Raw genomic sequence first — 15420 nt, forward strand, 5'->3', positions numbered from 1 at the left:
GAACTTCTTCAGTGTTGAATGATTGTTGTCTTGCTCGTGAGGTTTAACAAAATTTACCAAACCTGGCTAAATGGGTGTTAGAGCCATCTCTAAAGAAGCAGAAATGCAAGCGACTGCAAGTGGTGCAAAACAAACTGTGACAGGAATCATAAACAGATGCTCCAGAATATTTATTGCAATATATTTGAGAGAAGCACAAAACCAACAGTGAGCTTTCTCAGTGGTGGTTCTGGGTGGTTACATGTAGTGTTTAAGAAAAGAGAGTTGTTACAAATTTAGGTTCTTGTTGGACAGCTGTAATGACCACTTAGCGCTGTGCCAGCTCCAGCACTGTCGCTCAGTGCCACGCAGGCAGGCAGATCAGTATAATCAGGACTAGTGAGGAAATGGTTCCACAAACCCTGCTGGTGATGGTTACCTCTGTGCAGGAAGTGTGCTCCGGGCACTTGGATGCACAGTGTCCGATTGCTAAGGAAAGCACCTGCTCATGGTATGGGTACGACACCTTGCTGTCCTACGCGAGGGCAGCGGGGCAGCACCAGCTGCCGCCTTTCCGAACGCTCCTCTGGCCGCCCCAGCCCTGCAGTGGAGCCGGCTGGGCCCCCACGCTGCTCCTTGGCTCCCAGTGCGGCCGCTGAGCTCCAGCTCTGGCACGTGGGGGCTCTGGCACAGGGCTGTGTACAGCCGAGTGCTAAGACCAGGATGATTCCTCTCCCCGGGATGATTCCTCTTCACATGCTGTCATCGGGCTTTCCCCACGCTTGAGCCAGACGGGGGAAGTGAAGTCACCAGACAAGAAAAGGCTGGAGCAATGAGTGCCTGGGGTGGTTTACTAGCTTTTTCTCTGAGGTGTATTGTTTTGAGCTGCCTCTGATTCATTGTTTCTTGCCCAGTGGAGCTCAGCCCTTCCTGAAAAACTCCCTGGCTGGGGAAATCCAAAGGATGTCCTTATGCGTACTCTGTTTCTGTTTTTCCTGGAGAAGGGATAGTTGTCCAGGTCAGCATGATGCAGCTGTGGCAGGCAGGAAGGCAGCAGACTGGTCCCCAGTCCTGCCTCGCTGCTGCCCCAAAACACCATTCCCTTGTGTGCAAGGATTTTCTCAGTCCCTGCAGCCCACACATCATCTACTGCTCAGCCTTTGCCACTAGGCTGGATGGGAATACAGTGGGCTGGAAGAAACTGGAGGTACCTAATCCCTGATCCAATGGGTCCCTGGTATGGGGGAAGAGGTGAATGCAAAGCACATCTGCATACAGCGGCTGAAGAGTTTGGTTCCACTCTCTTGGCTCCTGATTGGGGTGCAGAGGCATGGTTGACAGCCCTGCATGTTATCCAGACCTCTGAGTCAAGGACCTGCTTCCAGGGCCACATCCTGGCTGGGAGTGCTTGGGTACCTCACCACTAGGCCAGCTGTGCCAGCCCAACCATAGCTCACTCCATCCCTTCAAATGCTCACTGCTCTAGCAGTTGCTCCTGTTCTCTCTGTTGAGGAAATCCTGGAGCAGTGGGAGCTCTGACCTACCCTGCCAAGCCATGGGACTATTCATTTTATTTCCAGCTTGATGTCACAACAAATGCCATTCTCCTTTGCTTGTTGGGATTTGAATTCATGGAGTCCCCAAAGCACAGGGTGCTGAGGAGGGAATTGAATCAACTGCTGCCACAAACGCTGGCAGCTCTGTCTGTTTCACAGCCACTGCAGCAAGCATTTCCAAGTCACCAGCACATATATCCTTTCCTTGTGTTCCTGGTGTCCTGGTCCTTTCTATCCCACCTCCTCTGTCGTGTGAGACCAGGAACTGCAGGAGCACCCTTGTCACTGCTTGCAGAGGGCAGTGAGCCTGGGCAGCTGCCTGTGAAATGCAGTTCAGTCCTCCAGTGCACAGCAGCACGATCAGAGCCTGCACTTCAGATCTTCCCTGTCCTGATGCCAAAGAGAAGTAGGGCAGATGTGCTTGGAGAAGGCCCCCAGCAGTGCTCTATGGTTCAGGAGTGCATGCAGCTGCTGGCTGTGGGGCAGGAGCCCTGGGAGCCTCTGCCTGACATTGTGGAGCATTGGCTGTGTCTCCAACCAGCACAGCTTGCCTAGGGCTGCTGAGTTGGCAGTCCAGATAACAGAGCATTTCCTAGGGATGACCGAAGAGCTGGCGGAGGGCTGCAGCCTGAGGCACGTTCCTGCTGGACAAGGCTGGGGCCACGAGTGTTTACAGACCCACAGTGAGAGGAAGGCCTGAAGCTCCTGCTTTGTCCCAGCTAGGGAGGTGTTATGCCTCCATTTTTGTAGCCAAAATCTGGGTTCACACTCAGCTGTGGGTTTTGGTGGGTGGATTAGCCCTGGTGTAGTCTCTCACTTGGGCCAAGGGGGCTGAGTCCCACTTCGCTACAGGGTGGGAGCTTCTGTTCCAGCAGCACCCGGACCCACCCACCACTGGGCTCAGCCCTTGTGCAATTGCTGCTGTAGGAACGGCATGCCAGACTTCCAGCTGTGCCTTTGTGTCTCTCTGCATGGAAAAAGCTCAGGGCAGAGAGCCAGGGATGGCTGGCAGCAGCTCTGCAGTCTGCATTTCACTCCTCTGCTGGCTTCTCCTGGGAAGAAATGAGGCCCCTTTCCCCTTCGTGTGTTGGGAAGAGGTCCCTGGGGCACTCGTAGTGCCAGAGGTATCTTTACAGAGATGAAGCTGATCCAGGAAACATTTCTCAGAGTATCAGCCCCATGCCATCACCTCCCACTCCAGCTGGTCCTTCCCCCTTTCACAGCGCACATCGGACAAGCTCTTTCCGCTTCGGATTATCTCTGCAGGCGGACTTGGCTGTGGGCCCCACATTCCTTCCAGCCTAGCGCTGCCCTGAGCCTGGGCCAAGCCCTGCGTGCTGCTGCTATCGCTCGGGCTGAGCCTGGAGGAGACGGTTCTGCTGCTGGGGTGAACCCCACTGGAGCCTGAGATCCTAAATGCCATTTTCCTTGAGCTCCAGGAGGGTTGTGGTGGGCCTGGTGCTGGTGCTCGGCCGGAGGTTACCCTGACAGCCATCCCTGCTGACCATCCTCGGTGGACCAAAGCTGCTGCTGCTCCCACACAAAGTTCCCACTTTGCATAAGGCCTTTCCCAGGCCCGGCAGGGCATGTCCCCATCCCTTGGGGCAGATGATGGCATCATCTTGCCGTGAGCAGTGAGGCAGCCCTGGCCCTGCTTTCCACAAGCAGGGAGGGAAAACGTCACTATGGCTGGATCACTGGGGGAGCTGTGGAGGAGCTCAAAGGATTAGGGTGGGCCTGTGCTGGGGCAGGGGCTGCTGGTGCTTCTGTAAGAGCAAAGGTGGCCCCAGCACCAGTCCTTGAGGGACTAATGTCCTTTCCTTCACCCCTCAGCTGAGGCTTGAACCTGTGGGTCCTGCTTCAGCGCTCAGGCCCAGAGGTGCTCCCGTGTGCTGGAACATGTGGAGGACTCCCTCTGTGGCCCCCAGCCCAGCCCTCCACCCTCCTCCTGCACTGCAGCAGGGTTTGGCCCGGTGCCTGGGGCCAGCTGGTCTCTGTGCACACCAGGGACCACGGCGGGGTGCTTTCATAGCAGGGTGGGAGCAGTGCAAAGGAACCAGGGGGCCAGCTGAGCACTGCAGGGAGCAGCAGGCCATGGGGAGGTCCCATCCTGTCCAGGATGGCAGGAGCTGGAGGTGTGCAGGGAGCAGGGGCTGAGGGGGGAGCTGGGTCTGCATGGCGTGGGTGAGCGTGCTCAGCTGCTTGGCAGATGAACAATGTGCTCTCCCAGCCAAGCCCACAGAGCTGCTAATTTTAGCGATTACGTGAATTTTTCCAAGCAGTCTCAAGTCCCTTGGTGATTCACAGCCACTCAGCATTGCTGCATCCACCACCCTGGCCGTGGGGATGTGCTGGAGGTGTGCCAGCATGGACAGACAGACACGGGACTGTCCTGCTATCCTGTAGCAAGGCAGACAGCTCCAGCAATAAGTGACACTGCTGTTCTGGGGCTCCATCATCTCCTTGAAGGTGCAGGGATACAACAGTGGTTCCACACTGACCAGGGCTTGGTCAGGGGGGCTTCATCCTCTGGTTGGTGCAGCTGGAGGTGAGAAAGGTCCCCCAGGCAATGCTGAACCTGGGGATTCCCTGCAGCATGAGACCCACTCCATCCAGCACCGTGTGAGTTCCTGGCTGCATGGAACAGCCTGTCCCTGCAAAATGCTAATCTCACCCTCAATCACATCCGTTTGCTGTCTCAGGAGCTGCCTCTCCCTTCCAGATGTGTGGGATGGGTACATGCTGCCGTCCCAAACCCTCACGCCCTCTGTTTCTCTCCCTTGTAAGTAGCCTGGGGCAACCTCCCAATGCTCTCACCTCCGGGAGTGGCTGCAGAAGTGATTCACAGGCGTGTGCTGTTTGTTACTCAGCCCTGCTTTATTTCTAGCCGTCTTGAAAATAATCATCTTTTCCGGCCAGAAGCCAGAGCCAATTTCCTGAGGCCTGGGTAGGACTTTTGTCAGGACTATTACCTGGTCTGCTCTGAAATTCTGCGTCGTGGAAGGGACCACAATCTGATGATCCCCCTGTGAGGACAGGGTGTTTGAGGTACCCACCACTGCACCCCTGTCTGCCCTGGGGCAGCACGGCTTGGAAGGAGGCGAGTCCAACATTCCTCTGATGAGCAGGGCTTGGGGCAGTGGTTTATCCAAAGTGCTGAGCTTTAGTTTCTGTGTTGCCTTGCTGAAAAGCTGTGAGCTTCTGGATGAGTCAGAGCGGGCAGAAGCCCAGCAGCGCTGGCAGTGGGCAGATAGCCGTGATAAGGCCGTGATAAGGCGGTGATAAGGCTGTGATAAGGCTGTGATGAAGCTGTGAGAGCCCTGTTAGAGCCCTGTTCTCGTGCCAGGGCTGCAGGGAGCAGGCAGCTCCCAAGCCCAGTACCTGACCTCCAGCTGCAGCGCTGTCAGAGAAGTGGGGAGATTGTTTTGGGAAGTGTGGTTCTGGGAAACTGCTGTGTCACGAGTGTGAACTAGAGCCTTTGGTGGGTGGTGTTTTCAAAACGCCCATTCTCTGTGCCCAGATGCCTGGGTGTTGCCCCAGAGCTGGCAGGAAGCATGGCCAGGGGTAGTTTGAGTCTCGGCACTCACTTTCCAGCCAGAGCGGGGTCCGTGGCCATCCAGCATGTTCTGTGGCAGATGTGATCTGACACAGTGGTGGCCGTGGCCTCCAGCTGAGGGCCCACTCCCTGCCATGTTCCCACGATCCCTGTCTCCTTCCTTTGAGACTGTCTGGGGACTCTGCTCTCCATCCCTGCAGTTTGCTGTTTGTCTTGGTCTGGTCCCCTCTCTGAAGAGGGAAGCTTCTACTGCCCTGCACGCTCCCAGGACAGCATGACACATTTCCTCACCGTTCTCCGGCAGCAGCCCCACGCTGCTCCCATCCTGAGCAGCTCTGGTGCCACCCGGAACCTGAGCAGAGGCTGCTGCAACCGGCAGAAGCATGGGTGGGCTGATTAGAGGCAGTCAGGGAAGTTCCAGCTGCCCCGTGCTTAGCAAGCTACTGCAGTGGCTCTCAGGAAGCTCAAAGGGGCCACATGCGCTGACTCTCCTTAGCCGCTTCCTCCCGAATATCCGTTCCTGATAGCTGCTGGACTGGGACTGCCTGGAGAAGGTGGGGAGACCTGAGCTGGGTGATGGGACCCAAGGGCACCCCAGTGTGCTGGAGGGGGCAGGGGAGGGGTGACAGCAGGTGCCCCTGAACTAGTGGATGGATGCTTTCCAAACACCCTGGGTACCAGGCTCCATCACCTGTGTGTCAGGGCTGCTGAGGGGGCAGAGCAGGGGCAGCCACCGGGAGACAGTTCTTGTGCTGCTCTGGGGTTGCAGGGATGCCTGCAGTGGGGGTTCCTCGGCACCAAGGTGTTCCTCATGGCTCGTGGGCAGTGTTCTGGCTTACTGAGCACTCTCTGAAGCAGCCTGGCCTGTGGCTGGCACCCACACAGCTGCTGACCCTGGCACGGTGCTCGCTTCCTGGCAGCGCTGGTTGTGGTGCCTGCAGTGGGTGCTCGGGGTTTGTGGCCCATTGGCATCTGTGGCTGTGGGGGGAATGAGAGCTGTGACCCAGGCAGGGTCGGTGTGCCAGGGGTCTGCCTGCACCAGTGGCCCTGGGCTGAGGCACAGCCTAGGGTCCTGACCCTTACAGGAGTCATAGACAGGGAAACAAGAGCTGTGCCTCTGCCAAGGAAGTGCTGTGGAGCAGCCCTGGTGTGAACTCGTGCCAGGGAAGGACAGAGGTGTGCCCAAGGGATCTGGCTTTGCCTTATCTGCCCCCACGGGCTGTGTCCCACTGGGGACCAGGGGGACTCCCAGGGCTGAGCTGCTGCCTGGGCACAGGCTGACACAAGCAGCATGCTCACAGAGCCCTCTGCTTGTCTTCTTACAAGAACGCTGGGGTTCAGGAGAGGGAAACCCAAAACTCCATCCTTGAGATGCTTGCCCTGCTGGGGAAATAGAGGTTGGAAGCAGCTCTGCTCCAGCGCTTTCCCTAACCCCGCCACTGCCCCTGTGCTGATTCATTGATTTGGACGGGTTATATACTGGGAGGGGAAGAATGAACCACACTCTGCTCTCTTGCCAGCACGGAGCTGTGCTTGCTCGGCGCTCGTGGCTGCAGGACACTCGGGTAAGTCTCCTTCTCCTACTGCCCCTGTGAGTGGACACGGATTCCAGGGACTCCCAGGGCAGCTCTGAGGGTTGGTGGTAGAGTGATGGGATCTGCATGTTCAGCACCTTTTTATTTGATGGAGATGTTTATCTTTCGGGTTCTCCAAAAAAGTGAGACCACTTAGATGCTGTGGGAGCTGAAAGTTACACAGGCAATGTGTCCCAGACAATGATCAACAAAGAAAATTAAGTAATGTTTTGGGGGGACTGATGTTAGGAGAAATGGGATGCTGAGGGGCTGAGCAGCAGAGAATGTTCATTTTCTTGGTCTGTAAGTTTTTTGTCCCTAGAAGAAAAAGAGAGATCAATTGTTTCCAGCTGCCTTTCCTGAAGGTTGCTCCAGTGTGGGTGCTCTCAGTGCTGCCTTAGCAGGGAGTGACATGAGCAGGGCTTTTGATGTGCCGAGCTTTTGGGGAAGTTTATAAATGTCTTGCTATAAACAAAGCTGTTCTTGGATGCAGATTGTTTCCATATGGGAAACATAAGCTATGCTGGCTTGTGGGAGGGTTCCTCCCTCCCTGCCTGAGAGCAAGAGTGTTCCCTGGGGGGAGGGCAGGGAGGAGGGCAGGGGCTGTGCCCCAGCACCCTGGGTGCCAGCTGGGGCACTGTGGCCGTGCCCCTGCGCTTCCTGAGTCGCCTATCTGGGTGAGCTGTGCTCAGAGCAGGAGTTGCAGGTTTTTTCCCTCCCTTGTGCCACATGAAGCTGTTAATGGGGAGCTGCTCCATGCCAGCCTGGCACAAGGCTGCTGCTTTAATCGAGGGAGGGAGGAAGCTGCCAGGCCAGAGGAGAGAGGAGAGGGTGTCCATGGTAGCTGTGTTTGTGGGGGTATGGGGAACTTCGCTGGGCACCACCCCTGGGACCAGCCTGCATACACGTGCTCATATCAGTCACCCCATGGATGGCAAAAATAGGCCAGGCTGAGACCTCCTGCTGGATGGGGGGAACACAGGGCCAGCCAGTACCCAGCCTGTGCTGGGGAGCTGGCAAAGGTCCTGTTGACCCAGGCTCCTGCAAGACTGGAGTTAAGGCATCCCTAGGAACTACTCTTGGCTTTGCAACAGGAGCTCAGTGCCAGGAGGGTGCTTCGGGTGCTGGGGCAATGCTGGGAGCGGCTGCAGGTGCCACGAGCCAGCTCTGATGAAGGTCTGGGCTCCTTGGTGGTGCCAGGAGGCCAGTGCTGCTGGTAGCAGCTTGCCACACTCTGTGAAACAGGAAACCACACTCTGGCTGCCAGAGGAGCCAAGAGAGCTGGGACACCAGGGATGCCACTAATAGCTGTGGTAGGGCAGCCAGGCACTGTGGCCTGCAGTTCTTGTCTTGCTCTGAGCTGCTGCCTGGGCTGAGTCAAGCCTTGCCAGCCCCAAGCTTTCCTTGCCTGCCCTTCTCTGCCTCGTTGACATGCTGGAGGCAGGATGCCCACAGCCTTGGTGTCTTTCTCCTGGGGGAAAGCAGCACCCATCCTTGGCAGTGGCTCTGGGAGCTGGAAAATTGCAGGGGTTGAACCCCATCCTTTGTTTTATCTGCAGGCCCAATGGATCAGGGAGGCTGGCAGCGGTGGCTGCTGCTGCTGGTGGGCATCCAGCTGGCCAGTAGCCAGTGCCCAGAGCAGTGCCAGTGTGTGCGTAGCGCCCAGGTGGAGTGCTTTGGTGCTGGCATCACCACGGTCCCCAGCCCCATCCCTGCCAACGCCATGACCCTGCAAATCATCAACACGCGCATCACCGAGCTGGGCGACGCCGCCTTCGGCAACGCCTCCCTGCTGATCGGGCTGCGCGTCGAGAAGAACATCCTGTCGCGCATCAGCCCCGGAGCCTTCCAGAACCTGCCTGACCTGCGCTACCTCAGCCTGGCCAGCAACAAGCTGCAGGAGCTCCCTGTGCAGGTCTTTGAGCCTCTGGACAAGCTGGAGTCTCTGCTCCTTTCCAGCAACCAGATCCTCCAGGTCGAGCCTTCCCACTTCGCCCATCTGAGCAACCTCAAAGAGCTGCAGCTGCACGGGAACAACCTGAAGGAGCTGCAGGAGGGGGTGTTTGACCAGCTGACCAGCCTCACCAAGCTCAACCTGGCCAGGAACAACATCGACCGCCTGCCGCCCCGGGCCTTCGAGCGGCTGGCGCGGCTGCAGGTGCTGCGGCTCTACGAGAACCGGCTCAGGCACATCCCGGTGGGCACCTTTGATGGGCTGCCAGAGCTGCAGGAGCTGGGGCTGCACCAGAACCAGCTGGAGACGCTGTCCCCGGAGCTCTTTGTGCACAACACCAACCTGCAGAAGCTCTACCTGTCCAACAACCTCCTCACCACTCTGCCGAGTGGTGTCTTCTTGCCCCTGCACGCTCTCGCCAAGATCACCCTGCACGTCAACCGCCTGCGGGACATCTCTCCCAGTGCCTTTGGGCCCATGCCCAACCTGCAGGAGCTCTGGCTTTACGAGAATGAGCTTTCCACCCTCCCCACCGCCGTCTTCAGCAACCTCACCCAGCTGCAGCTCCTGGTTCTCAGCAAGAACCGGCTGCGGTCGGTGGCACCGGGGGCTTTCCAGGGCTTGGGGGAGCTGCTGGAGCTGTCACTGCACTCCAATGCCCTGCGACGTCTGGATGCCCGGGCACTGGAGGGGCTGCCCAAGCTGCAGAACATCTCTCTGCACCACAACCAGCTGCAGGCACTGCCACGGGGCCTCTTTGGAGCCACCCCTGGGCTGCAGCACCTGCAGCTGCACTCCAATGCCCTGGAGTACCTGCCTGCCGGCATCTTCTCCCCGCTGACTGCCCTGCGAGAGGTGAGGCTGCACAACAACTCCTGGCGCTGTGACAAGGGCATCCTGCCCCTGCAGGGCTGGCTGGAGGAGAACCCTCACAAGGTGGGTGACATATCCCCGCTGTGTGCCCAGCCTCCCGCCCTGCAGGGCATCCCCATCGCTGGGCTACCACAGGACCATTTCCTCGACCCCCAGCCCCCTACTGCTGCTCCCCATCCCAGCACCCTGCTCCCTGCTGACACCTCTGGCGAAGCATCACCAGAAGATGCCTCGATGGAGCCCCCCACGGGGCTGCCAGCCTCCCCACAGGAGGAGGAGGAGGAGAAGAAGGAGGAGGAAGAGAGGGGGCAGTGGGGGCTGACACGCCTGCAGAGTGGGGTGGTGGTGGCAGTCATCGTGCTGGTGTGTGTGGCCCTGCTGGCTGCTCTGGTGGCACTGGTGGTCTATGGCTGCAGGAAGAAGAGCCATGTTGTGCTCATGAGGATGAAGGCTCCGAATGAAGCCTGAGTATCTGGCAGACCTGGAGGGCAGAGGTGCTTGTGGGGTCAAAGGACATGACAGTGGCTCTGCATCAGCTGCCCTTGCTGACTGGGGTGGGACAACATCACCGTGTGTGCTGTGTGTACCACTGTCCTGCTCTGCTTTGCCCTGCCCCTGCTCTGCAGCAGGGCCTCCCCACTGAGTGACCTCTATCTGCTGCCCACTATCCCCAGCCCTTCCTGCCTCCGGGGCAGCCTCTCTGCTCATTCCCTGCCCGGGTCCAGCAGCTGAGGTGTGGGATGCAGAGAGGGACCCCTCGAGCCAGGAGCCACAGCCTGGCCATGATGGTGCTTTACCCCAAATAACAGGACTTCCCCATCCTTCACCTTGCATCATTTCCTGCAGTGCTGCTGCCCTCATGCTGCCTGCTGCCCTCACCCCTGCCCAGCCCCTCTTCCCCACCTTCTCCCCCCACCATGCCTCCCCCCTTGCCCCTGCCTGGGCAGGCAGTGTGAGCCGTCATGCTGGGCCAGGAGCCGAGTGAGCACCTTTGCCCCAGGAGAGCTGCATGTCCTCTGCTGCTCCATCACTCACTGGTGCCTGGGCAGAGCTCCCCGTGGGGCTGGGCTGCTGCCAGGCTGGCACACCCTGAGTGTCTCAGCTGCGTCCCAGTTGCCCTCCCTGCCTGCAGGCAGGGCAGGCCAGAGCACAGCCAGCACCTCCTCCTGCCCACAGCACCTGCCTGCTTCCCTCATGCACCTCCAGCCAGGAGAGCCAGGGGACAGTGTGCTGGCATTGGGGATGGGCAGGAGCAGCCCTCCAGCCCTCACTGCTCGCTGGTGCTGACCCTGCTGTGGCTGTGCCCCTGCCTGCAGTGCCCTGCCTTGGCCCCACAGGGTGCCAGGGGCTTGCACTGGCCCCACTGTGAGGGTAGAGGAGTGGGGCAATGGGTGTGAAGTGTCTTAGGGGCTGGGAGAAGCCTCTGTACTTGTGCTTGTGGGCTGCTAGAGCATGTTGGAGCTGCATCTACTGCACCCCATTCCTTGTCCTCATTTCCTTAACACTCTCCACCAGCTAGTGAGCAACCTGGTCCTGCTCTGCTTCACAAAACTTCTTCATTCTCTTCTTACTCCCTGCAGTGCCCTCCTGTGTGTGCCCAGTGCCCTCCTGTGTGTGCCCAGTGCCCCTGTTTGGTGGCAGCCCTTGGCCAGGGGGGATGCTGGCAGCAGGGTCAGCAAGTGCTGCTGCTCTGCAGTTTGCAAATGGGTGCCACACCATCCCCCCACAGCACCTGTATCCAGCTGCCTTCTGCAGCTGTAGCACGACCACAGGGGGATTCAGCTCACCTCCACGTGTGCTGCAGTGGCACCAGGCTGCCTGAGCTGCTGTGGGACACGGTGTATTTGGTGTCTGTAGTGCTGGCTGCTCGTAGCACCTCCCTAGCCCCTGCTCCACGCTGGTGCCTGTGGTGGGTCACTCCTCTGAGCTGAGTCCTGCGTGGTAACAGGAGACACGGGACTGTGTCATGGGGCTGTTGGGTGCTGATGTGTGACCTTCCCATTAAAGTGCCTTTGTCCACTCCAAGTGCCAAGAGCTGTTTATTCACTCCTTCATGGTGGGCAGAAGGGGAATGGCCCAGCAGGAACAAGGGCTGCATTCTGAGGAAACTGAGTTTCCACTCCTCAGAAATTTTTACAGTGTTGAGGAAAAGCCTATACAGGTTGGTAAGTCTGGGAGAGGGTTAGTGGGCTGTGTTTGCATAGCCCTTGCTCATCCCTGGACTCCAGCCTGGGATGGGAGTCCAAGGAGGGTTAAGCCATACAACAGAAGTGGGTGGGCTTTTAGAGAATGAGCTGAGACCTCAGCGAGCTCCTCAATGGAGACCCTCTCTCCTGCAGAGTCCACTACTGGGGTGGTGGGGAGCTTGCTTGATTCCCCAGAGCTGGCTGCCACTGGATTGTGTCAGCTGTGTCTTTCCAGGTGTCACCATCTGCTCCATGAGACTGACTGAGTGCAGTAAGGTATCCCTCCTCCTTCCACTGGGGGTGCCTCCATTGCTGTTGCCAGCCCAGCCTGTGCCAACACAGGCCCATGCTATGCAGCTTTTATGGTAGTGTGTGCTGCTCCTCCAGGCAGGTTGAAACTCCTAGGGAGTTCAGCTGATCCATGGGTCCCTCATCATCCCACTGCTGGCTGGGATGCCAAGCCCCTGGTGACCACCATGAGGGTCCCACAGTGGTCCCTTCCCCATAGAATCATAATGTTGGAAAAGACCTCTAACATCATGTTCAACCTTCATCTGCCTTGCTAAGCTGCACCTGGTCTCCTCTCACGACAGAGATATTTTAAGCACCATTTCCCAGTGAGATTTAACGAAGTCCTGGGGTTCTCTTAGGGGGATTCTGGAAGCAAGTATGTTGACCTTGGTGTGGGACTGGAGCCACCTGTGACAGCAGCACCCTGCCACCATCCCTGCAGCAGTGGATGTCCGGGGCCAGAACCCCACTTCCTAGCCAGGATGCTCGCAGGCAGCTGCCTCTGGCCTCACCTCCAGTCCCTCTGAGGCTGGGTTATTTTTCAAAGTGCTCCAAGGACACGGGTTGTTGTTGCCGATAAGAAATGAGGGGCAGCTCCGCCCCAGCAGGAACAGCTTGTCCCTGGCTTCAGCTGACTTCCCATCTGCCCCAGAAAACACTGTCCCATCTCAGCAAGCAGCATCCCTGCAAATCTGCCACAGGTTCAGCGACCATGCCCGTGATGCCACACTTGGTAAGTGGTGCCCACACTGCTTGGGTACTCTGGGGGCTTGGGACGGGTGGGAGCCACTGTTGGCTCTGGTGAACAAAGCAAGATAGAGAAAAGGAAATTCCAAGCCCAGTGCTGCTCTCGAGCGCTGGTATGAATCCAGGAGAGCTCCACTGGTGGGGGGTGTCTGTAGGTGGGCATTGCAGTGGGGTGGGCAGTATCCCCATCACGAGGCAGCACTGGCATGTATCCCAACTAGGGAGGGACTGGCAGAGGTCTGGAGGCCACTGCTTCAGAAAGTGCTTCTGTGGGATGGGCACAGGCATTTGGTCAGGCTGAATATTTCCTTGTGGAAAAAGAAGTACCTGGCAGGCAATTAGAAATACAAGTGGTGGAGCCCACTCCTATTGCCACTGAGCTCAGAGCAGCCCGGCAGGGTTGTTCCCATCACCCAGTGTGTGCAGCACAGCCCTGTGTTTCACATATTCTCCTGCCTCAGAGCCTGGCTTTGTGCCTGTGGACACATCTGAAGAGGGTACAGGTTCCCCCCAAGACTTCCACAGACCCACACAGGTCCCACCTCAGCTGATGCTCTGAGGATGGGGCTGCTCACCACCTTTGGTGAGGGTGGCATCGCCCTGCTTGTCACAGGGTGGGTGGGGGCACAGAGTAAAAACCCTGGGGAGACATCTGGGAGAGAAGTGCTCCCCATTCCTGCAAGGGGAGTGCTGGGGAGGTGCTGGCAGCAGGGGCTGGAGGGATGCCTCATGGCCAGGGCAGCTGTCTTTGCAGCTGGTGTCTCAGAGGTTGATCCTGCTGCATTTCTGGCTGCACAAGCCCCTTCCCCAGCACTGCCTGCCTGGGGGTGCATGGGGTGAGGCTTGGTTCCTTCTCTAGTGCAGGCTGGTGATCTGCATGTTGCTGGAGCTGGGGTCCCTGCTGGTGGGGGCACTGTCCCCATCCTGCCCCCCTACCTGCCAGTGCTACGACACCTCCAAAGTCTTCTGCTCAAACGAAAGAATGCGGGAGATCCCAGAGGGCCTGCCAGGAAGTGCCACCCACCTCTTCTTCGTGGAGACAGCCCTGAGCAGCATCCACAGCAGGGACTTGGGCTCCAGCACCATCCTCACCAAGCTGGTCTTCATCAATAACAACATCCAGGAGCTGGAGGCTGGTGCCTTTCAGGGGCTGCCCAGCCTTACTGAGCTGGAGGTGTCAGGCAGCCCCTTGCCAGCCGTCAGCCCTGGGGTGCTGGCAGGGCTGACCAGCCTCCGCAAGCTCTCCCTCAATGCCAACACCATCCGCACCCTGCAGCCGGGGCTCTTCACTGCCTCTTGCCGTCTGCAGGACCTGAGCTTGTCAGGGAACAGGATTGAGGCACTGCCCCCTGGCATCTTCCGCCCACTCCGGCGGCTCCAGGCCCTGGACCTCTCACAGAATTTTCTGGCTGAGCTGCCGGATGGGCTGCTGGCCCCGCTTACCGCCCTCCGTGTCCTCAAGCTCAGTGAAAACCTGCTGGCACAGGTGCCTCCTGGTGCTTTCAGGGCACTTGGCCAGCTGACTGAGCTCCACCTGGATGGCAACCAGCTGGAGGAGCTGCCCTCCGGCATCTTCTCCGGGCTGGGGGGGCTGCGGCGGCTGCAGCTGCAGCACAATGCCCTGGGCAGCCTGGTCCCTGACATCTTCACAGGTCTCCTCAACCTCACTGTCCTCAGCCTGGAGGGCAACAACCTGGCCACCATGCCTGCCATCCTGTTCACTGACACCCCTGGCCTCCTCCACCTCTCGCTGGCTCGTAACCAGCTGGAGACACTGCCCCAGGAGCTCTTTGCTAACCTGTCGGTGCTGGAAACCCTGGTGCTCTCACACAATGCCATGGATCACTTGCCCACGGGGGTTTTCCAGGGGCTGGCAGGGCTGACAGAGCTCCAGCTGAGCCACAACAATCTCTCCAGCCTGCCGGCGAGGCTGCTGGCTGGGCTGCCCCTCCTCACCGCCCTGGTGCTGGACCACAACCGCCTGGCCCGCCTGCCCCCGGGGTTCTTCGATGCCAACGATGAACTGGTGCGTGTGGGGCTGTCCGACAACCCCTGGGTCTGTGACTGCCACCTCTCCTACCTCCTGCACTGGCTCCAGAGCTTTGCTGAGCCCCTCATCCACGGCCAAGCCTTCTGCTCCAGTCCAAGTGCTCTTCGGGGCCAGTCCCTGCTGGAGGTCTCCCGCGGGCAGCTGGAGTGCCCAGGAGCACACGGTGTCCCCCCGGAGGAAGACTGGGACACAGATGCTGCGGGGCAGTGCACTTACACCAACCCCGAGGGCACCGTAAGCGTGGCCTGCAATGCCACAGCCTGCCAGCGGCTCAGCCTTCGCCTCCCTCCTCCTGGGCAGGAGCAGGGCTTGGGGCCGGGATACCGGGGTGCCTGGGTGCTGCGCTCCCGCTGTGGCACGCTGCAGGTCAGTGTCCTTGTCACAGCACAGAGCAGGAACGAGGCCACATCACCAGGTCTCCCCTCGGTGCCCTAGAGCTTGGGCAGGCGTTTGCTTCTGCTCCGGCAGCCTCCGAACCAGCCTGGGAAATAAAACAGCTCTCTGTCTTGCTCTGCTACCGCTGCCATGGTCACCAGCTGTCACCGAGCTCCCTGCAACAGCTGGTCTGGTGGTATTTATCCTCTCAGCTATGTGTTTCCTGTGTGTTTCAAATATAATTAAAATTTATCTAGTATTTCTGTGCTGCTAGTTCTT

The 15420-nt window shown here is 58.8% G+C and overlaps 2 protein-coding genes across 2 annotated transcripts; both read left to right on the forward strand.

The window, feature by feature from the left end:
- The first annotated feature begins 374 nt into the window (after window positions 1–374).
- Window positions 375–11517, forward strand: LOC107208583 (leucine-rich repeat-containing protein 15). Its single transcript, XM_033516819.1, has 3 exons — window positions 375–5645; window positions 6612–6656; window positions 8225–11517. Exon 3 carries the CDS (start codon window positions 8230–8232, stop codon window positions 9958–9960), a length of 1731 nt encoding a protein of 576 aa, XP_033372710.1. The 5' UTR covers window positions 375–5645; window positions 6612–6656; window positions 8225–8229; the 3' UTR covers window positions 9961–11517.
- A 463-nt stretch (window positions 11518–11980) lies between these two features.
- Window positions 11981–15400, forward strand: CPN2 (carboxypeptidase N subunit 2). The gene is made up of 2 exons (XM_033516818.1): window positions 11981–12702; window positions 13576–15400. The coding sequence occupies exons 1-2, from the start codon at window positions 12553–12555 to the stop codon at window positions 15199–15201; spliced, it is 1776 nt and encodes a 591-aa protein (XP_033372709.1). The 5' UTR covers window positions 11981–12552; the 3' UTR covers window positions 15202–15400.
- The last annotated feature ends 20 nt before the right edge of the window (window positions 15401–15420 follow it).

This window comes from Parus major, chromosome 9 (assembly GCF_001522545.3).
Source record: "Parus major isolate Abel chromosome 9, Parus_major1.1, whole genome shotgun sequence".
Lineage (NCBI taxonomy): Eukaryota > Metazoa > Chordata > Aves > Passeriformes > Paridae > Parus > Parus major.